Source organism: Chroicocephalus ridibundus, chromosome 1 (assembly GCF_963924245.1).
Source record: "Chroicocephalus ridibundus chromosome 1, bChrRid1.1, whole genome shotgun sequence".
NCBI lineage: Eukaryota > Metazoa > Chordata > Aves > Charadriiformes > Laridae > Chroicocephalus > Chroicocephalus ridibundus.
The window spans coordinates 18,323,292-18,346,778 of NC_086284.1; the positions used below are offsets into that span (position 1 = coordinate 18,323,292).

A 23,487-nucleotide genomic window follows, 5' to 3' on the forward strand; every position below is an offset into this window, starting at 1 on the left:
GCTAGATAATTGGATTCCAAACATAGTCAAACATTGAGGTGAAACTCTGTGGTTTTGTTTCACCTACAGCAATTGATAAATTGTGTTGATGCTCATGCGTAGGTATTGATTGGCCCCACAATGAGCGATATCTCCTATTAACATCTTGTTTATCTTCATGTGAGGAACAAGTACTGTTAAAAAGATTGTTATCCATTTATTGATCTATCAAATTTCTAATTAAAACAATAATTAAATTCTTTGTCTTTCCAAATTCACAAGACAGCATTTGTTAGCAAAATTGCAGTAGAATTAGAATAAATTAACATTTTCATGTTAGCAATCCTATTGCCTTTTTAAACACGTTTGGACTGTGTGGTAGAAATTGGTGCTAAGTACAAGTCGTAGTGAATTCAAGTGATACATGTAATAGCCATTTTTTAGTATTTACACTTATATTTCTTGTTACTGAGCAAGACAGTATGGCTTGCTTGTGTGCTTAAGTCACACTCAAATTGGAAGCAGCAGGAACTATGAAGCTGATCACTGTTACGAAAATGTACTTAAAGATTCTATGCATTTTTATCTCTCACAAACATCAATTCGGTGCTTCCTGATATATTGAACAAAGTGTTTCTGGCATTTCATCTGCTTACTTACCCATTTACCTTGACGCAGATCACTTTATTGCATTGTGACCATAAAGCAATCTTTTCAGCAGCTCTCCAGAGAGGTTAATGCTACGCTCTTGGCATGGCAGCTAAACCTCACCATATTTATCATCTTAAAGTCGTTCGTTTCATGTATTTTCTGTACACTGTTCTTGTTTAGTTTAGTGTGGTCACACGTTACGTAATAAAGGACTATTTTTAAAAATTTGTATTTTGAAAACACCAGGGTTGTAGTTCTTTTAAGACTATAGCAGCTGAAGAAGCTGCTAGATTACCAACGGAAATGTGAAACTCAATAAACGTATGACTTCTGATGGTTTCAGCAATGCGTCTTATTTGTGCAAAATTGATATATTAGTGTACATCTGAAATATGCTTCCATAGTTACAATTAGCTAAGCTGTTACTTTAGATTTACAGTAATTTAGAATAACATATTAGCAACATTAGGCGAATACCTTCTAAATGATAGATTAGTGAGCTGCCTGCAAATGCATATCTAGCAAACAAGTCTGCAAAAATGCAAGGATAATAGTTTCAAATACAAAAAATTTTCAAAAAGCATAATTATGCAAAAAACCATGCGTTTATCTGTGCTTTATTAATTGTCTTGTATGTACTCCACTTTATTAAATTGATTATTAATTAGTGTCCACAGATCCAGGTTTTTTCTGTTTTTTATATATAAAAGGTACACCTAGAGTATTTACTTTGAAACACACTTTTTCTTATGAACTTCTGTGATCAGATTTTGAAAATCTGTTCAGCACATGCTATTAGACTGTGAACCTCCTTGAAAATGCAGCTGTAAACGTTAAACAGTATAAACTGTATATTCTGCTCAGCGTCTTCAGCATTGTGCAATATTCCCCAGGTAATGATTTACATCAGTTCTCTTTCACTTAAGTAGGAGAATCTTGCAGAGTCAATTTCAGTGTGCTTTACAGGTTCCTGTAGAGGAGCTACAATTAATTTTTTTATCCTTTTTCTATAAGGAGGAAATCTAACAGAGGATCTTTTAAACCTTTCTTTTTGAAATCAGTGACAAATTTCGTATGGAGAGGTCTTGCAGGATTTTATTCTCAGGTGTTGTTTTACAAACACTTTAAGATGATGAGAAAATAATCGTGCGGAGGAATTGTACCAGATTCACTTCACCACAGAGCCACACAACTGTTTGCTCAAGTCTGAGGAGGCAGCAGCAAAGGAGTGGGAACCTGTGGCTGCAGCTGAAAGATGGTGTTGTGGCTTTCAGAGAAAGAAGGGACTTAGGCCTTTTTGAAGTGTTTGTGGAACCTACTGGTGTTTCACAGAATCACAGAATAGTAGATGGTTGGAGGGGACCTCTGGAGATCATCTAGTCCAACCCCCTGCCAGAGCAGGGTCACCCAGAGCAGGTTGCACAGGAACGCGTCCAAGCGGGTTTGGAATGTCTCCAGAGACGGAGACTCCACCACCTCTCTGGGCAGCCTGTGCCAGTGCTCTGCCACCCTCAAAGTAAAGAAGTTCCTCCTCATGTTTAGGTGGAACTTCCTATGCTCAAGTTTGTGCCCATTACCTCTTGTCCTGTCCCCGGGCACCACTGAAAAGAGCCTGGCCCCATCCTCCTGACACCCACCCTTTAAGTATTTGTAAGTGTTGATAAGGTCCCCCCTCAGCCGTCTTTCTCCCAGATGGAAAAGACCCAAATCCCTCAACCTTTCTTCATAAAAGAGATGTTGCAGTCCCCTAATCATCTTTGTAGCCCTAATTGAGTAGTTTCCTTATTAAGTAGCAGAGGCTCTTGTAAGCTCTCCACCAGCACTGTATCTCTGTGGGCCACATAAAGAATTTGCAGGAATATGACCTTCCTATTAGTGGTTGTATACTTTGATCATTATATTACTTGTATTGCCTTTTTAATTTCTGAGTATATTTGATCTCTGAATTATTTAATTTCATTCAGATTGCTAGCTTAAAGTGTAATGATGATGTTTTTGAAATGGATACTTTCAGTAAATGCATTTTTATTTCAGTGTCCCCTCACATGGCAAAGCAAGTGGGAAGGTCCAGGAGATCCTTTGCAATATCTTAGAAGTCTTGTAGCTCGAGCACTTGCTATACAGGTAATTTTAAAGAGTCATTTTACCTCAGTATGCTGGTGTTCAGTGACATGGTATATTATGTGAATTGCACTACAGTACGCCCTTCCAAACACAAGTCGTAAAAAGTTTTAGAAGATGTGTGAAAAGGCATGTGAAAATTTAAAGGTAGGTGAAAATGTGAAGACAGTGGACTGAGCAATTTGAAGTCAGTAACTTTAAATACAGTAATGTTGTTAGTTATTTCACAATAGATTGAGATCTTATATGTTAGTCATTAGTCTTTTTGATGAACTGCAGGGGAAAAGATAGATTTATTTACTCAGATGAATCTTTACATCTAAGTCAAGACACACTCTTTAATCTGGTAGAGAGACACGTATAAAGAGATAAAGTGAAGCAATTCTAATAGAGTTAAAGTAGAAATTAATAGAAGACTAGTATTTGAAGCAAATAAAGACGACATCTGCAGACTCTGACAACAGCTCTGTCAATCTACAGTCTTACAGTGAAGAAGAAAATTTTTAGTTAAGGTAAATCTATCTGTATTTTGATTAACAGCAGAGGAATATTTGGGATAATAGGCGGACAATTTAAAAAGTCGTTTATTTAAATTAATTAGTATTTAAGGAAACAGATTTCATCATGTTGTATACATAGAGAGGAAACTGCAAGAACCTTCCAGAAAGAAAGATTCTTTTAGGAGGGACAGATCCTCTATTACTACTAGGCAAGAAATTGGAAGCTGCTGGTTTTGACCTTGATTAACACAGTCTTGTACAGTGGGATATGAAGAAGATTTCTGTGACCAGTAGTGTTGACTGTCAGATTCAGAAGGAAGATTTGAGGGGAACATGATTTCTAGGCATTAGTTTTTCTAAAGAATCTATCAAATGGATGGTTCCGAATTAGTCATAAGATTCTCGTTACGCAAACCATTTATTTTGGCTAATGCTTAATTTTTTTTTTTATCTTTTCCTTCACAAAAAGGCTCAAATTATAAACAACAAAGCATAAATATATATGGCAACAAGTGATAATGCATGTTCAGATGTTATGTTGGTCATATAACTAGAGTTGAACTTTGTCCCTTCTGACTGACTATTGTAGTCATTATTATTGAAAAAACATCACTTGTGGCTGAGTCAGCAGTGTTCATAATCTTCAAGAGTACCTTGCAGCTTGTGGCTTCTACCTTTATTTGGTTGTGACCAAACTGCATATGATTTTCCTCACTTACGTGAATTTTTTTTAATGGAAGCCTGAGATTAGAGTTCAAGCTTCTGTGTGGAATACACCTCCCATACAAAGTGGAGATAATGTAGCAGAGTGTAACAGGATAAAATTAGTGTTAACAGTAATGATTTTTCAATCAAGCATATTCAAAAATTTTTATTTCCATATATTACTTCAGTCAACTATGGGCAAATGTGCTGCATTATATCACCATGATAGTAATCTTCCTTTTTCATTGTTCAAACTGCTGACAATATTGTACATTTGGATTAGTCATTTTTATGTAAAATTATTATGAAGACATAATTTACAATTTTAAACACCTATTTACTGTGAGAGAGGAACAGATTATTAAGGCAGAGCTTTACAGTAGATATTTAACTGTAATGTTTTTGTTAGTGACAATGGAAAGTAGTGACAGATGACCAGATAGTGGTTATTATATTTTTCTATGATTTTTTTGGTGTCAAATATGTAATACAGTTGTATTTGAAGCAATTTTTAATAATACATTATCAGTCCATTTTGCTTCTTAATCTTCTAGTCAGATCATATCTGAAATACAATTTCTGTGTTTTTATTTCTGTATGTATTTTACGAGAAAATGTTGACTATTTCTAATTCTGCATTTCAGTTGAATCATCTTTTTCCTTAAATGTGATTCCAATTCATGTCTGTGCATATTACACGAAGATTTTGATTAGACTTGATTATTTTTTAATTAACTTCCCTTTTTAGTGACTTTTCATTATTGATTTTATAAATGTAATTTATCAATAGTTAATTATGAATTTGGTATTCAGAAATTCAATAAAGGCTTCAATGAAGATTTTCTCATAACTCCGAAAATTATCTTCAGATTTATATTTGAATAAAGGTCATATCTTGGGTTGGTTTAGTTTTATGTGATGAACTCTATTGTCGTGGTTTTTTGATAGTTTCTCATACCTCCCTCTGTTTCATTCACTCTTAAGATATTAACTTCTACCTTCAGTGTTTGAGACAGGTTTGACTTTCAAGAGGTAAATAGGAGACATTGAAGCAGCAAAGTTGTACTAAAAGATTGTGTCTACTAAGGATGCAGTAAGTCTCTGCTTGGGTCATTAGTTAAAGGCTGCCCTGTCAAGATGTTTGCTGCCAGTGAAGAAAATAATAAAAGCAACTGCTTTGTTACAAACATTTAATGGGGGTGGGGAGGAACCCAAAATATAGGCCCAGATGGTAGAATAATTATAGCAGAATTTATAGAAGTGTAAAGATGTTCTGAGAGCATTACAGAACAAGGTACAGAAAAACAACAGGTGTTTCATTTTCTCAGGTTTGAATTCACTCAGTAAAAGCAAAATAAAAAAAAAGGAAATCTGCCTACTTAAAGTGTGAATAAATCAGTATATACATAATGCAATAGAGCCATGTTTTGCTGTGTATGATGTTGTGGTGACGGAGCTGATGGAAATATGTGATTTCTGCCCAGGTGGAAGTTCTGGTATTTGGATGTTAGCTTTTGATTTAAATTAAAAAAAAAATAAAATTCTGTGTATTGAACATTCTTCTAAAATGAAGAGTTCTGAATACTTTCAGCTAGCAATGCTGACATTGAACTTTACAATATCGTGTTTCAGCTTGTCTGTCTACAGTGATTTATTTGCTATCAACGTTAAGATAAGAAGCTTATGAGTCATCATGGATCTTTGTGTTGGTTGTAATTCTTGGTCCTTATACTCCCAGCTCCCTCATGGTGGCATCTTAAATGTGTTCTCTGGTTTCCCTCTCTCGTGGTACATGATTTGGCTCAGCAATAATATACATCAGTGTATAATGGAATTTAAGTCCATCTCAGTCTGTAGATAAGTGTCTTCTCATGGCTATGAATACCAGCAGAAGAGAGAGAGGAGACCCAGAACTCCAGCTATTAAGGGGCAAACCAGCAGCCCAGGCAAATGTCAGATGCAAAAACAACTCAAAATAGAGCTTAAAAGGAGGATAGGACAGACTCTGGTGATCGGGTACAAGGTTGGCCAAAGTGTACTGACCAGCAGCCTCTCTATGTACGACCTGCCCTTTTGTACCTCTCTATCTGTTTTCCCATTCCTGTTCATCTCCCATCCACCTTTACCCACCTTTGTCCTTCCCATAATAAATATCGTACAATCCCAGAATTGTCATGTTCGGTCCCCACGTTCACCTGCTTGGGCACTCTGTAAGAAGTCCTGTACCTCTGAAATTGTAATCCTGCTTAGTTTGTGTAGAATTTCTGAGTTTTTTCTGATAGATTGCCTCAGCAGGCTTTGCAGCAGGGACAACAGCTTAATGATTTGTCTTTTATGGTGTTAGGAGCTGCTGATTCAAATGGATTAGGTTGGCTGCGTTCCCCACCTTGTCTTTGTTCCTCACATCACTTTCTGTCTGTTTGAACAGCTGTTATCTAGGTATCTGTACAGTGCAGAATACTTCAGATTTAGGATTCTAATATTAAAGAACAAAATTCACAAAAATATTGTGTTTTCAATCCCCCCATTCCATTATTTTAATTCGAAGTTCAGAATGCTACGAAAAATCCACCTTATTCTGAAGAATTGGTGTTTTTCTGTTGCTTTTCTTGGCTTCTCCAGCTGTCATGAGTATCAAAACAAAAATACAACTGCAGCCTGACATTATCTGCTAAGAAACTGAGTCTGAATTGGGCCCCACGGCTCTCATCATGTTGTAGCATGATTTCATTTTGTTCAGAATTTATCAGACAGGATATATCTTTCAAGACCTTTTATCTAAGTGATAACTGCTTGGTAAAAATTGGAAATTTGCAAGTACTGCTATAAAAATGTTGATGTTTTCTTTGTCTCTCATGTAATAGGCAAATTTGAAGCTCTGATAGACCCAGCTGTCATATCATGACCCTTTTTAATCACTGTTTCAGTTAGATTATATCAATTAAGTAGTGTGCTTTATAAAGATAAACCATCCAAACAGGATGCTACCTGGAATGTAAGATGAAAGTAGTAGTGCTTTATAAAGTAGTAGTAGTAGTAGTGCTTTATAAAGATAAACCATCCAAACAGGATGCTACCTGGAATGTAAGATGAAAGTCTCAGACTTGCAGAGCTCATAGGAGTTACCCACTGAAGTAAAGTCTAGCTTCCAAGGAAGCTAAAGCAGAAGCTGAAGGATTTTTTACTCACAGAGAGTTCGTGTACTCTTGTGACTTACAGAAAGCTGTGTTCATGCCTGGGTGCCTGAGGTGGAAGGGTTCCTTAAGTTTTCTTTTCTGTTCTGTGCACCAATTCAAGACTTTACTTTCCAGAGGAACTGAAATCACTAGTTCTTGTAGTGAAAGAATTCTTGTCCTGCAGAATACAGTGGGCTTTCACGCTACATCTGCAAACTTTTGCAGATTTAAGTGGAAATCTGCAGTTTTAAATGGAAATATTTTTTTGGTTGTCAATGGGCAAGGATTATCTCAAGTTTTAGGAAAACAATTTACTTTATGCATGAAAAAAACAGTTTTTAAAAAACAGCATTGGAAAAGGAAAGACATCTCGACTTGCATTCTGTTTGGATTCATTGGGAGTTGTTGAAGCTTAATCCCAGTGAAGTTTAGATGGTCTGTTAAATTGAGGCATCTACAAGTTATGGCTTTTCTATATGGGCTTTTCTAAGTGTTTTGAAATGTAGACCATATAAAAAGAATTCAGCTCCTGTTGATTAAACTCTCAGATTTCTAAGTACGTTTTGTGAGAACGGCTACTCTTTTTTAATTATTAAGTACTACCTTGTAAGCAGAGGTTTCAGCAGCTTCCTTTATCATACCACTACCCAGTTGTTCAGCTCTCTGATTGTAGAATATTGATTGCAGAAGGCGATCACCCATAAAAATATTTTTGTAAGTAAGTGTTGCATAAAAAAGAAAACCCCAGGTCATTGTCTGTATGCACTTTCTGAGAAAATACCTTATTTCCAAGAAAATGATCTTTTTTTCTAACCTCGGTTTATATTTAAAAGAACTAGATTTAGTGGTCTGTATTTTCTCTATGGATGCAAGTTAGTATTTATATACTCCATAAATTATAAGAAACTGTACCATGTGTTATATAAGATTTAAAGCTGTAGTTGGTATGTTCTGCTTAATCTAATAAAATAATCAGCATTCATTCATTGATTTTTCTCTTTAAGTTACAAGACACATTTTCACGATACAGTAAGAAATCTGAAATACAATGATAAAATATTAATAAAACTGTATACATTTGAACTGTTAACATTTGAAGTGTAGATTGCTCAGTTTCTAATAATTTGTTTTTCATCATGTCTCTATCGTGGACAAAGCTGTATGCAAAAGAGAAAGCACAGTAAAATGGATAGTCTTGTCTGACAAAAGCTCAAGCAAAAAAAGGTTAATTGTAGTACAAGTGGTAGAAACGGAAGTTATTATCATTTGCATATGAAAATGAGTTGCCTTATGTTATGCTGTCAAACATTTTGGTAATTTTAAATTCCAGCCATTAGTAAATGAGAAGGCTGCAACACATGGTAATACACCAATTTCCAGGTACATTCCATCAATCTGCTTTCCTTTCTTCTAGACAACTTGGTCACAGTAACTGGCTCTTCTGATTAGCACTATACTGACACAAATATTGTATCTACTGATAATTAGCAATATATTCAAAATCCTTTATTGTTTGATTTATAATTTTGATTTCATAGTCATACACACAGACATAGAAAAACATTTCTTAGAGTAATAAGACAGCTTTGTAACTAAAAACTAACTAGATGTGATCATAGTTCTGGTTTGAACTGTAGATGTTTTGGTGGGAACTGGTTTGGTGAAATAGTTTACAAAATATTTCGTCTCTTGATTTGAGATTCAATTGGTCAAGATCAATGGTAACGTGTCCTGGTTTGAGGATATAACTATTCCTCAGATAACATTTGCAGATATATATAAAAAAGTAAGCCCATTTTGTAATAGAAACGCATTGCCATTCCACAAGCAAGCATCATCGCTACTTAGCAGTCTTTTGGGCATTTCTTTAGGGAAAGGCAGAAATGTGCTTCATGTTGACCTATCTTTCTCTTTTTGAAGGAGGTTCCATATAGCTGAATTTGAAATGATAACATAGTTTCATATTGTACTCCTGTACAAATATAAAAAAGATTCAATTTTTCAGAGCTGTTAAAGTTTCAGAACTGTCATCTCAAATTTAGTTTGTGAAGGAAAAGCTTCATGAGGGTAATTCTTCACTAAATCCTTGTTTATCTGTTGTGTGTGCCGTAATTTCACTCTTGGGAATTCACATTCAAATGGAGTAACCAGCGAGCATGCAGGTGCGCTCAGCAGCTCAGTTATCATGACTGTATTTTAAAACTGGAGTAAACAGAGAGTCATTTTGGTTTGGTGTTTTGGGGGTTTTTTTGGTCTTAGTCCAGTTCTTCTTGGTGCGGTCTTTGTCTCTAAATGTTCAGCGAGGTGCATAATTGAGGAAAAAAGCCCCCAAACTTTAAGTCGAAGGAGAAGAGTTCTTAAGAGGAATCTATGAACTCTTCTATGAATAGGAAGCTCAGATCCCCGTTTTAGGCATGTCAGTGATGCTTAAAGGCAGAAAGGGTAAATTCCCTCCTGCTCTATAGTATGTTTACCGGTATATTAAACTGAATACTATAAATAGCAACTTACTTAGAATGTGTGCCCTTAAATGGAGGAGCATGCGTAAGAGCACATTTGCAGGCAGTGATAGTTTTAAATTGTTAATTCCAATTGTAGTCACTTAGAGCTAAGAGAGTTATGATCCAATGAGGAATCTGTTCTCTACATCTGAGCTTGAGTTTGAAAATTCCCATCATGTTTATGCTGTTGTACAGTGTTATGTATGCTTTAGCTTACACGCAAAATATATTTTCTTATAGGTTCTCTATAATTACCATTTTCAATGTATGTAATTTCAACTATTTCATGATCACATATGATAAATTTAATCAACGGAAATTATCTACATACCGGGCGTACCGGCATGATACTATAGAAATGCAAAATTCTTAATGAACTTATTAAAGGTCAAAGGGACTTGCCATTTCTTTGTATTCTGCACTTTTGAGGAGCCCACATCTGAAGCACTTGTCTGGTTTTTGGCTGCTCAGTCAAAAAAAACGTTGCGCAGGTTGTCCAGAGTGGTTTGCGTGGAATCTCCGCTTTTGGAGATATGCAGACCTTGAGTAGACAATGCCCTCAGCAACCTAAACTGTCATTGAATTTGGCCCTACTTTAAGCTGCAATTGGATCAGATGACTTTCAGAGGTTCCTTCCAACCTAAATTCAAAAATTTTATAATTTAGAACTTCTCCCTTGTACCTTTTGGGTCTAATCTGCTCTAATGAATATGCATTTGATTTGTACCAGTTCAGTGTAGTATTTCTCTCTTAAATATTCAGTAGTGATATATCTAATTATAAACCCTGAAAAATGTTTCATGTATTGCTTAGAAATACATAGTGGCACTTACTAAGATAAGCCAAGAGAAAACAGACACATGTTGCAAGAAGAGAAACTCTGATAAGACATTTGGAAGTAAAAAATCATGTTGAGGGGCGTCAGACACTGGAACAGGTGTCCCAGAAAAGGTTATGGAATCTCTATCATTCCACATACTTAAAATGTCGTTAAACACCCCCTGAGCAACCCCTAGGCTGGCCCTTCTTTGAGTGTGCGGAGTTGGACTAGAAGATCTCCAGAAGTCTTCCAACTCTAATTATTCTCTTATTCCATGATACTATAGGATATTTTAAAATTTCATGCAGTAGGTATCAAAATGACATAGGTATTGTTGCTGCCAAATGTTCAATTTTATGAATACATTATTTCTGTAACAGAAATAATTTTAAAACTAAACCATTGTATCTTAAAAAAAACCCAAAAAACAAAACCCAAACGTTTAAAAATAAACCAAAAGAAATGTGCTGTTTAATAAAGTGTGCAATATTTTTCCCCTAAATTACTCCATAATATCTGTTTCTCTGGGTTACTGGGTTTGAATGAAGCTTCATGCCATGCTACTGCTCCTCAGCTTTCTCTTAGCCTTTGAGTATGACTACATCTGAAAGAGACCTACAGCCTTGATGATGAGCTGTTCTGTTGGGGTTGGCCACAATAAAAAATTTCCCATTCTGGTTTAAAGAAAGGCTTTAGGGGCTTCAAATGGGAGAGGAGGGACTCTTTATCAGGGAGTGTAATGATAGGACAAGGAGTAACGGCTTCAAACTGAAAGAGGGTAGATTTAGATTGAATATCAGGAAGACATTCTTTACTGTGAGGGTGGTGAGGCACTGGAACAGGTTGCCCAGGGAAGTTGTCAATGCCCCGTCCCTGGAAGTGTTCAAGGCCAGGCTGGATGAGGCTTTGAGCAGCCTGGTCTGGTGGGAGGTGTCCCTGCCCATGGCAGGAGGGTTGGAACTAGATGATCTTTAAGGTCCCTTCCAACCCGAGCCATTCTATACTTCTATGATTCTATGATTCAAATAGCTCATATACTGTACTTGAGGTACCTTCACTCTGAATGCCTTGGCTTTACTATGTAAGAACAAACAACAACCCATACCAGCGTATTACACCAATTTAAAAAAAAACCAAAACCTTAATTGATTTTTGTGAACTCACAAAGTTATGCTTGGTTGAACAAACCGTTTGACAGTCTGAGCAGTAATCCCGTGTTGCAGTGTTCTGTTCAGTGGGCAGGAGCCAGCGTGGTGTGTGCTGGGATGCCCTGTCACAGGCATGGCCACGCAATCCTGTCCTTCCTATGTTTAGACTGGGGTTGCATCAGCCACACTTTCCATTCTGTGATCTCTTTTTCCTTGTAGAAAAACAAATTTCCTTCTTTGCCTTTTCATTGTGGTATATTTTGGGATATGTACACCGAAGAGTTAAACAATTTCTGATTAGATTGCTTTAGTGGGTTTGATAAACATTGCGTACATATCTGAGAGTTAGGTTAGGCCTTAATAGTTGCTAACAGAGGAGAGTTCTGCGACACAGGCATGGCTGAGAGATTTTCTCTGAATTTTGACAGCCTCAAGAGACGGTGTTAGCAGAAAATAAACGACTGGTAAACAGTAAAAAAAATTAAAAAAGAAGAAGAAAAGGGTGACTGATGACTGCAGTCCAGGGGGTCATTGTTTCAGAAGAGGAACAAGGAGCGTGAGGGCGGTGCTTAATGGAAAATCTGTATCTCATGTGCTGTTGACCAGAGAAAACGAACCATAGCAAAATAAGCAGTTCTGTGGCGGCTCTCCTTATTGTAACATAGCCTTCAAGCTGCTACCATAAAACAAATTACTGTGGTGCATCCCATCATTACTAATGCTTGATAAGTTGAGTATTCTGTACCTGTTTAGTCACACCAACACCATCACAATGCAGATTTCAGCATCCCTGTTCCAGAGCTCTGCGAAGGATTTATGTCTGATGGAGTCCGGACTTTGTCCAAGGCTTATGGTAGGCAGGATTGTCCGTTACCTGCAAATGAATATTACGTGCCACTGTTTTCCCTGCCCTGCAGCTTCTTACCAGTGGCGGTGGGAAGTAGGACCAAAATCTCTTTCAGAGGGAGAGGACTCTGAAGTTTCTTTGAACGTTTGTCCCCTTTGCTCTGCATATTTTGTAGTTCCTGGTTCTACCAAGGAATAGTTCCAGCTCTCACACTTCCTTACCCAGTTATACTCTGTGTAACTGCAAATGCAATCTAGCACCTAGTAACTGATGTATTTAGTTGTGGAGAAAGAAAAGACTAGAAAGCATGAAGCATAAGGGTGTTGTCTAACTGGAGTCTATGTTTAGTGATCATATAGGAAATATCTGAAACTCGGTATTTTTGGCATACATCAGTCATGAACTTGTCAGTATGATGCTACAGTTCTTATGCAACATCGTCATTCTGGTACCCTTATTAAATGTAAGAAACAGCAATTCTTGGAATGTTAAGTTCATGTTTCGATAAAAATAAATTAATACAGTAGCCGGAATGAGATCACATTTGCCAGTGCTTCCCTCAGCTATGCCTTACTGCACATCTGCTTCTGGCGCATTGTTAGCTGGCATGTTGATGCTAACGGACGCAGAATTTTTATGCTCTAACACTGTGATATTGTGTTAGTATTCAGACTTTCCAAACAAACAGGGGCTTTCTGAGGCACATCAAACTGAAATAAAAAAAATAATGGTATTTTATTTGAAGCACTAACCAGCAATTTTGGTCTGCATGCTTTAAAATAATAATAATAATAATAATAATAATAATAATAATAATAATAATAATAATAATAATAATAATAATAATAATAATAATAAAAGAACACTATTTTAAAACAAAAATAAGATTCCAAATTAAATTCCTGTGTGAATTACCATTGGAAAGATAGTATGTGTCAAGACCTTATCATATACCTGAAATACTACACTATTCACATGCTCATTTAATAAAGGATATCTAGCTCAAGAATACTAGCTCAAGGATTTCACATTGAAAAAATCACGTTAAAAAAAATAAATACCACCAGGGAGCAAATCCTTGTATGCCGGTTGCTACTGAGAAGCTACGCATTACCCTCTCTGTCTCAGTGCTAGAAAAAATACTCCTATTTCATTTCTTTGCAGTGTAGCACAATTACTCCTGCTGGCATTTACCACTGAATGCCACCACTGGGGAGCAAACCTATGGAACAGCTGCTGCACCGTGAGGAAAAAAGCACTCCAGCATAACTGCTTGACTGAGTTTTGCTTAAGCTAAACTCTGGTTAACTGAATACTTACTGCCCTAGCACTGCTGCTCACCATCGTTTGCTCTCAGATTTAGACAAAAAGTCCTGCATTTTTTTCCCCTAGTATCTTTGAATCCTTCTAAAACGAGTGGAAAACCAGAATGGTACTCAATGGTTTCTGGCTCTGCATATTCGTATAACACTGAATACAGTTTTCCATCTAGGCAAAGAAATTAATCACATCTATAGTGATTTATATGATTTTCTCTTTCAGTAAAAATTCTCTTCTGGGACCACACCAAGGGAAAATCATGGTAGAAGAGAATACATTTGGAATTAATTAGAACCGGTGAAGAAAAAGTACTTGATTCATTGTAGAGACATTCTGTGATCCTGAAGTTGTATAAATGATAGTTTGAAAATCTGGCAGCCTCTTTATTCCTTCCTCTGTTCTGTATGAGGCGCTTAGTTTGCTTTGGGATTATAGCAGATAAGGAAGGCTTCTTTCTGAAAATGGAATAGATGCTTCTTGGATGTTAAGTTACATAAAAAAATATTATTTGAACCACCTGAGACTGCACTTACTTAGAGATTTATTTTTGTAAAAAAAACCCCAACATTCTTTTTATTATACCAAACAGAACCTCACATTAATTGAAGTTTTGAAATATCCTGCTAGGAATTGCTTTGCAAGCATTTTGGGTATTGCTGGTAAGTTTTGGTATTATGTTTATAATCATCATATACTAAATTAATCTATCATGGACAGTTCAAACTTAAATTTCTAATTTCATTGTAATAAGAAAGACTCAGGAAATATTGAAATAATGAAATATTGAAATACTGAAAAATTGAAATACTGAAAAAAAAACCAGTTATAAAGAAGAGTGTATGCTATTTTGTATTTTATTTTGTAATATAAATTTTGTGGGGGTTAGGATGTTTGTACTCGTAGACCACATTCTTGGTATAATAGAAATCATTGATTTAATTTATTTTTAAAAATAGGTTATACACCATTTCAGCTTTCATATGCCTTTTGCCAGATGTTATAGCTGCCATTTCTAACCAAAGATGTATCGTTAATTCATACACTGAAAGCTGCTTTTAGTGAAATCCTGAATTGCAGCAAACATTTTAAAAACCATATTATGGGAGGTAGGAGTGAGGGAGCAGCTGGGAGAGCACAGGTATTGACCTGAGCCACAAAGAGACAAGTAGCTGCATTTTACACCGTCGTGGAGCTGATGGCAATCTTCTCACTGTAATCCAGCTGGCAAGTGACAAATACATGGATTATTTGGGCCAACCTAGTAGGAAAGGCAAAGTTTTCTACAAAGTTGGTGATGGAAAAAGGCCCTGCAGACTGAAATGCTACACGGCCATCCAAGATACGTAAAAAGTCAGACAACTTTGCATCACTTTGGCAAATGAAGTTAATGTATATTTTTATTGGAATCAAGATAGGAGAGGGAAATAAAGAATTATAGCTAATCTTTTACGGGATTTCTCCTTTTCAAGAAATGTCACTTCTTCCTTTCTACAGCTTAAGTTAAACTTCCTTCCCTTCAAGACCCGATCTCTTCCAAGCGTTACGGCAGTGACAGCGGATGTGCTAGTGACAAATGATGCATTTAATAGAGTGGTGGTGTCTTTTGAGACTGAAACACTTCACTAACATCCTGCCATGTGGTCATATAAGACGAAAAAGAAAATTAAGCAGAAGGATATTTTTTACATTCGTGTTGTAAAATACATTTTATTATCATTTTTATTGCATTTAAATCTTAAATTATTTATTAAACAGCTGTGAATGAGCTAAGTTTTCAGATTTATTTAGAGCCATAAAAACAATTACAAACTTTGCTTTTGTCATCTAATGAAAGTTTTTGTTATTGTGTATTTCCTAGTGCTACTTAATTATATGAGTGCAGAATTAATATCACCCATACTGGTCCTTTAATTGGGTGGAATATAAGCATCTGTGTTCCTGACAGTGTTTCTCTTTAGCAATTACATTAAAAGTTTATTTGATGACAGCAATAGAATGATTATATTAAATACAAGTTGAAATGATTGTGCCTACTTTTATTATACAAAACAATTTACACAATCTGTCCTAACCAGAATGTGGAGTTACTGCTATATGATAAAAGAGATTGTTATATTAAGTCATTAAAAGAATCATGCAGACAAGAGTCATTAACTGTGTACATTTAGCTAATGAAAATGGAAAGGAAAAATCTCCTAACTGATTAATAATCGTTTGGGTTGAGAGCTCATAACTGGTGATGTGACAGATAAGAAGATCACCAATTAAACGTTCGAATGTGGTGGAAACATTACAAAGATGTGTCTGACACACTGACAAAATAACATAAAATTCACTGAGTGATATGTACTTGTATTTTGGATGATTTTGTCACTTCCAAGATGCTTCTGTGGAATTATTCGTCTGTCAGCAGTTCAAAGAATACAGTAAAGAACTTTTAAAACAAGATATGGATGCCTGGCAGGTGCATTGTGTAATGAGAGTGTAGCTTCCAAGGTTTTTTATTCAGCGACTAGAGTAATTTCATAATCTTGTAGCTGGTATTCAGAAAGGAGCGTGGTTTGTCTTTCTCTGTTTAGTGACAGCATGTGGAATCTTAGTCTCTCATTATCTTTTGGCTCAGTGTTAAACATTTCTTTTTCAGTGTAGAAGCATATGGCTTCTGCACAGCTACTTATAGAGTAGGTTATACAGTAACTTAACGTTTATACAACAGTACCATAGTCAGGACTGTGACTATACCGTGTAAAGAAATTGTGCCAAAGATGTACAGTATAAAAGTTTCAAAACATAGGATTTTGAGTGTGCGCTGCTGCATAACCACTCAGTACCTAAATGACTCGTGTGAAGATAGCGAATTCTTTAGTCTGAGATTGTTAGTGTTTTGAAGGTCAAAGTCAGATTTCTTTACTTAAGACTCATGGTTTATCAAGAGTGCAAGGTGCAATGTGTGTCTCTTTTCTCACGTTGGCACATACTGCATTGTGTTGATGGGAAATTCCAAGCTTGCTGCTCCGATTAACAGGCTTCATAGCTGCATGTAAGACAGGGTGAAAGAAGTAGGTTGGGGCATGTGTTCTGTAAGGATAATTGAGGCCGGTTATTCCCCCCACCTCTATTAGTTTCATATATTACCAAATATAACCAAGGCCGGTTTTGATCTTACCAGAAATTCTGTAAATTCATGTCTCAGATTAATATGCCTGAAACATCTGAAATTTCATATCTTTTGAAACTCCACACACTAAAAATGGCAGTGTCAACCTAATACTAAGAGATATTTTTTTAAAAATTGTTAGTAAGTACTTATAAAAACTCTTGCTGCTGATGGCAAATCAGGTGCTTATTGAATTTAATATGCAGTCTAGACAAAAGAATGATCTTAAAGCATACTTGAAAGGAATGCAGTTATTTGCCTGAACTCAGTAAAGCAAAGACAGTAATGACAGCCATTTTGATGCAAAACATACATAAACTGTCCTGTTAGTAAAGGTGAAATAGGGTTTCAATGGAATGTTAGTAATTTGATAAAAATTTCTTTGTACAAAGTGAGCTGCACTGTGCAAAGAATGGAACAAAATGGAACAGAAGTTTATTTAGAACGGATGAGTCCCATTGCACATAAACTGCTGGTTTTCTATATACTTTCAAATGGTGTTAATTTTCTGTTTACCAGTTTAAAATAATTGAAATTAATATTAATCTTTGAGGTTACAGTATATTTGCACGAACATTTTTCATTATTCGTAATAATTCCCAAACCCACATAAACTTAAAATGTTGAAAAATCAGGCAATAACTTCAGGATTCTTTGTTTTCCTTTTTTTTTTCCCTTTTAGAATTGGGTAGAAAAGGCAGAGAAACAGAAACTACTGTCAGACACCCTTGACCTTTCAGAGCTATTTCATCCAGACACATTTCTCAATGCCTTACGCCAGGAGACTGCAAGGTGAGGGAAAAAAAATCTCCCTATTCATGTGTGTGTGTGTTTCATTGTTCCCTCTGTGTGAAGTTGGTTACTTCATTTTCTGGCCACAGACCCAACAAATTATGTCAACTGCTGTCATGAGTCATCTCACTTTTATTGCTTGCACTGAAGTAAAGTAACTATGAACTAATTGTTTAAATGTTGATTTTTTATTATTTTTTTTTTATTTTAAGTGAAATTAAAAATGTATTTTTCTTCAGAGACTTAGTACGATATGGTACACATTAAAAATAAATCAGTTTGGGGTTTGTTTTTAATTTCCTGTTGTTATTTGTCTCTAAGATTTACTGTATATATATTTCCCTTGCAGAGTAATGAACTGTTCCGTGGACAGCCTTAAATTTACAGCGTCATGGAAAGGGCGAATACAGGAAGGCAAACTCCAAGTTAAGGTATTTTATTAGGATGTTTTACTAGAATTTTACTAGGATGTTTTAGTAGCATAATCCAAGTCATCCATCCATAAACTTTCTGGAAAACTGAACTGTAAATACATTGGTGTACCTGACATACAAAGGCTGGTTGATGGTATACAGCTACCAAAATTCTGCAGTAGTGGGAGCAAGAACCCCTCCCTAGTCACAGTGCTTATTAAAAATTTAAAATTATTCTTGCTTTATTCTCTTCATCCACCCATACAAGTTGAAGCTGCTATTCCATTAGTTGATACCTAAATATTGCCCAGAAAGTATTTAAAAGACTTGTGGCATGAAGAAAGAGGAAACATAAAACTATAAATCGAAGGCTATGTGTTAGAATTTGTTGAATCACTGAAAGCAGACATCTAAGGAAGTAAACAACCAAACTGAACTATAATATGACTAGCTTTTGATATGATAAAGAGCAAACATTTTTTTAATGGACACTTAGGGCTCCAGCCAGCAGCCCTAACAGGAGCTTAGGCAGCAAACTAGAGATGAATCCTCAAATGGTTTAGTTTAGCTTATTAATATTTCGGGTGTCACTGCCACTTTGGCTGAACTCAGATCTTTCTACACCTGTTTTATACGTAATTTTGTAGGGAATTCACAAAATAAGTTCTGTGTGCTACATCTTCCAACAGGTATGTTGGTGCCAGGGTAATGCTGCACAGCCCAAAGTGCTGTGCTCGGCCCGGAGCGCGGCACCTCCGGCTGCATTCCGACAGGAACACAGACAATGCAGGGCACTCGCCACGCGACTGCGTACTGATGTGCAGCTGAAGCGGAGAGATTGCTAGGCTAGGAGAGGAGAAAGCAAGTGGAAGGGCACCTTCTATAGTCAGATAATGCAGGCAGACACAAGGCTGTGGGAGATAGTAGGGTTCTGGGTCGGCTGCTGACACTATCTAAAATTATTAATTCAGAATGTGTGAGAATTCATATTCCTAAATTATTAATACATTGTAAGGCCAGAAAAGATAACTGTAATTATCCAATCTGACCTTTATACAATACAGGCTTTAGCACTTTGTTGAATTAATTCCCGTTGGAGAATATAATTTAGAAAATTACTCAATTTTAATATTTAAATAAGAGTAATGATTGACTACCTCATTTAATGAGAAGTAGATGGGAGTCTAGAACCTGGAGATAAATAAACCAAGGGACTTTTAGGGCAATTTGTCTCCCTGGGATAAACCTGGGATATGATAAACCTGGGAGCCTACAGATTACGAGTTCTGAGGTTCCAAATTCAGCCCAGACTTCTAAGTCCATAGCAATGAGCGAAAACTGAGTATCACATCTCAGACCACTGATTCTAGTAGGGTAGCTACCAGCTACAGATCCTAGAAGCTTTGACTTCTTCAAAACCATCCTACCATCTTTGAAAAATGTCAGAAGTCAATGTCAAATACCCGAGCTCCATGTATGAATAATATTATCTAAGTATTTTCAGATGCTAAAAAATATTACAATATTTTACAGTTGCTAGGATGAAATAGCTGCTTGGAAACTAACTCCAGTTAGGTGTATTGAAGCTTGTAATTCTTTGTTATATGCAAATTTATGTGGTAGATTTCTGGTAATATTACTTAGGATACACTCTTGGCAGTCACTGTTATATGTAGGCAAAAAGGTTAACACATGTTCTCTACTGCTTTACAAGAAGGAGTCTTATGTTCCAAGGGCACTCAAAAATTAAAAGATAATTTTGTTTAAGAGCAAATTCTCTGCCACAGAAATAGTAGAAGCAGTTAGGTGAGTGGTTATTTTTAGCAAAAGCTAAGAATCCTGTCAAGTTTACTCACTTGATTTGAATATTATCCTTTACTCAATAAGAGCAATATTTAGTGAATCTGTACCAGGAAGTATTCACCAGTATCTTCACTGCTTCTTTGAATCTTTGATGTACAGAAAGACTTTGGAACCCTTTGCCATGCTGAATATTTTGATTCCTTTCCATGAGTCCTTCCTTGTGTTCATGGAAAACTGGGGAGCAACTTTCACGTTACTAAAGCTAAATACCATGTGGACTGTAACTAAGGCATAAAAATGTCAGTGATTCAGAAAAATCATCCTCTAAAATATGTCTTGTTTGATAAGGATCCTCTGGATTGCATGTTAAGCTTGGTTCACATGAGCAATTTGAATTTTAATATTGGTAAAGTTAATGTCGTATCTGCAGTTTCAAGAATTCAGGCTAACCTTATAGAATGGGGAGCTCTGTTTTGGAAAGTTGGGACTCCAGAAAAAATCCATGATCAGCATAGATAAATCCTTAAACACATGCAGTGGTGAGGTAGCTGGGACCCTATTTTACCCCACCTGACTTTAGATGTCTAAATTGGAAATTGGAGCTTACCAGCCTTATTTTATCAATGAAGACAGACGTGCATCAATTCAGATCTTAAATGAGCTAAGTAAATTTCAGGAGACACCCGTTTTTCTCCACTGACAGGAGAAAACCTATAATTGTTATGGTCCTACCATAGTAATTTTGGTCAATTGCCTGAATTTAGAAGTTTTTTTAAAAAAACCTGTCACATTTTGGAAGTTTAAATCAACAGGTATCATGGAGACATGGGGTTCAGGAAAGAATTATTTAAAGATTTTCCAGACTTTATACAAAAAATATGTTAAGTTTATACAATGCTGTTATTAAGAACACAATTTATCTACTTTATTAAACATTATTATCATGGTTGTATAGAAGCACCAGTGCTGATAAGAAGATCTCTTTTATAGATAGTATAATACACCAATGGAAAATCTTACGTAGGAGTGAAATAGAATAAAACATGTCATAATCACAACAGAATGTTGTGAAGGCAAGGCGGAAAGTGATAGCAAAAAAAATAGCACATCTGCTTTTGCTGGCTTAAGTTAGTTAAATGCATGATCTAGTTAAATACATACGATCCTCAGTGAACTGGGCCTCTATAAGTTTGACATTGTGTATCTCACTTCCTCATTGGGTATCCTTCTGTCTGCAGATAAGGCTACTAAGAAATTTTTAACACTTAAAAATTCAATTCATAAGCAAAATGAGGTCTGTTTCCATTTCAGTTGTGCACAGGATAAGATAACTGAAATAAATTTAAAATATTTTTTGACATCCTATCGTGTATGCATCTATGAATGTATATAGTTAATAGTACACATGCATAGACATACTTTTGTGTCTGCACAAATACCCTTTTTTTTGTTCTCTTTATAAATTTTCATGATGATTTTTTGTGTTTCGGTTTAGAACGTGTCTGAACATATAACTCTGCGTCAATAAGATAAACTCAGATATACCCAGTCCTGCTGTTTTCCTCCCCCTTGGCGACTGCCAGGGTTTCAGACTCTATTATTGAAATGTCATGAACCTGCGTTCATTTGTCTTTGCTAAGCCACTCTCTTCTTATGCAAGATAGATCATCAAACAATGAGGAATGCTGTGATAAAATAATTGGTAGAATTGGTAAATATGATTTCTTTTACTCAGAAAATTTGATTTTTTGATAATGCATGTTCCTTCTTCACACGATTCAGACCGCAGGTTTAGAATTGGATCTCTCACATCCCCTACAAGAACCAGATCATGGTGTAGGCTATTCTGGGGTTTATCAGTCTCAATCTATGCTAATAGTGCTGTTTTACTTTGTGTGACTGTTTCCACTCAGACTTGATTCTGTACTCAGATGTTTGGGGGACTCTGCCTTGGGATATGGGAGAGTTGTGCTCAAGTCCCTGAATCAATGGGTATTTAATTATTCTAATAGAATATCTTTTTTTAAGGATTGGAACAATTAGGAATGCAGATGAACATTGAATTTAAACCAAAGATTCACAAATACTTTCTATAACTTTCTTAGTCACACTGTCAGTTAATGAATGTTTTGAAGAAATACTCATTGAGATTTTTCTTCTTGCCTTTATTTTAAGTTTTTGATGGCTTAGAGTTCATTCTGATAAGGAAAAGATGGAAATCTCACTATGGTCTGCATGATGAAAATACTTCTTCAGTGTTCCTGTACTTCTAAAAAATGGCATCGTGCTTCAGCAATTGTAGACATTTGGAATGATCTTTGTGTGCCAAAAATTTCAAATAATATACCCTATGATTGTCTGAAAGTCAGAAGTGTGAACTGCTGGTGAAACTATAAAGTAGGCAGAGGAATACTTAATCAGGCCAAGAATACACGTGAATCTTTGTGGATTATCAAATCTGATGTTAAATTATCAGTGTTAATTCAGGTGACTGTTTAGATGTATGATGTGGAGTAGATCTCTCCTAGTAGGATGAGATGAATATTTGATTTGGAATCAACCTGTAGAAAATTACACCTTCTTTAATATCACTTAGGATTGCTTTAACAAAAGGTACTGAAAATGTATGGCTATTGCAATATAATCACATATTGATATGCAAATACATCTCTGCTGTTTGCTTTGTGCATTGATTGTGCTGTTGTACAAAGGCAGGCGGTCATTCTGTGTGGCATTCCATTTTCTGGTATTATAGAAAAGAATGAAAGAAACGAAGAAACATGGTAAGAGACTTTTTGGGTAGTAAGCTCTATGAGTTTACATAGAGCTTAATATAAGTAGTGAAAAACAAAAATTTATTTCAATATTACAATATTCAAATACATAATATCAACATTAATATCAAAACTATGCTCTTAGCAATTGACAGAAACACTATTATAAGGCGTCCTGAGAGGTCTTTTTTAACAGTATACCTCCATCCTGAAATATCAAGAAATTAATGATGGAGACCTGTGGAGGTAATGCAGTGAAAATATGACTTCCTGAATTCTGCTGTAGTTTGTATCATTTCATGGGAAATTATGGCATTAAATAGTTTGGAAAAATTAATTGCAGAGAATTTGAAATTTTGGAAAAAGAGATGCTTTGGACCATGGTATCAGCATAATTTCTCCAAATGTGTTTTAAAGAACCATAATCTGTAATGAGTAACAGTAGCTTTTTTGAAACTAAACTAGTACCAATAGTTGCAAAATGCCAGATACTTTGTAAGAATTAAAATTTTCAAAATTATGGTCAACTCCGGCCATTACTCTGACCTGAGTTGCAAAAATACTATGTGTGCTAATTACAGATACTGTGAAATCCATGTCCTTCGTAGTAGTTGTAATTTCTGTACATCGTTTATCCTAGAAATGAGAACATGGCTATGGGGTATGCTCAGCCAGACAGTATGGGAAAGTACATTGTTCCAAGGGTGGTTTCTTGGTTTGTTTTTTTTTCCAATGTCTTTTAATATTGAATCAAAGTCAAAAATTTGGTCTTCACCTTCA

At 35.8% G+C, this 23,487-nt stretch overlaps 1 protein-coding gene across 3 annotated transcripts in view; it reads left to right on the forward strand.

Moving 5' to 3' along the window:
* The window catches only part of DYNC2H1 (dynein cytoplasmic 2 heavy chain 1), a 178,041-nt gene that overhangs the window by 143,773 nt on the left and 10,781 nt on the right, over positions 1-23,487 (forward strand). For all 3 annotated transcript variants that reach the window (XM_063330001.1, XM_063330007.1, XM_063330017.1), the window contains exons 85-87: positions 2,665-2,754; positions 17,608-17,717; positions 18,067-18,148. In XM_063330001.1, coding sequence (XP_063186071.1) covers positions 2,665-2,754; positions 17,608-17,717; positions 18,067-18,148 — 282 coding nt within the window. The remainder of the gene's footprint in view (positions 1-2,664; positions 2,755-17,607; positions 17,718-18,066; positions 18,149-23,487) is intronic.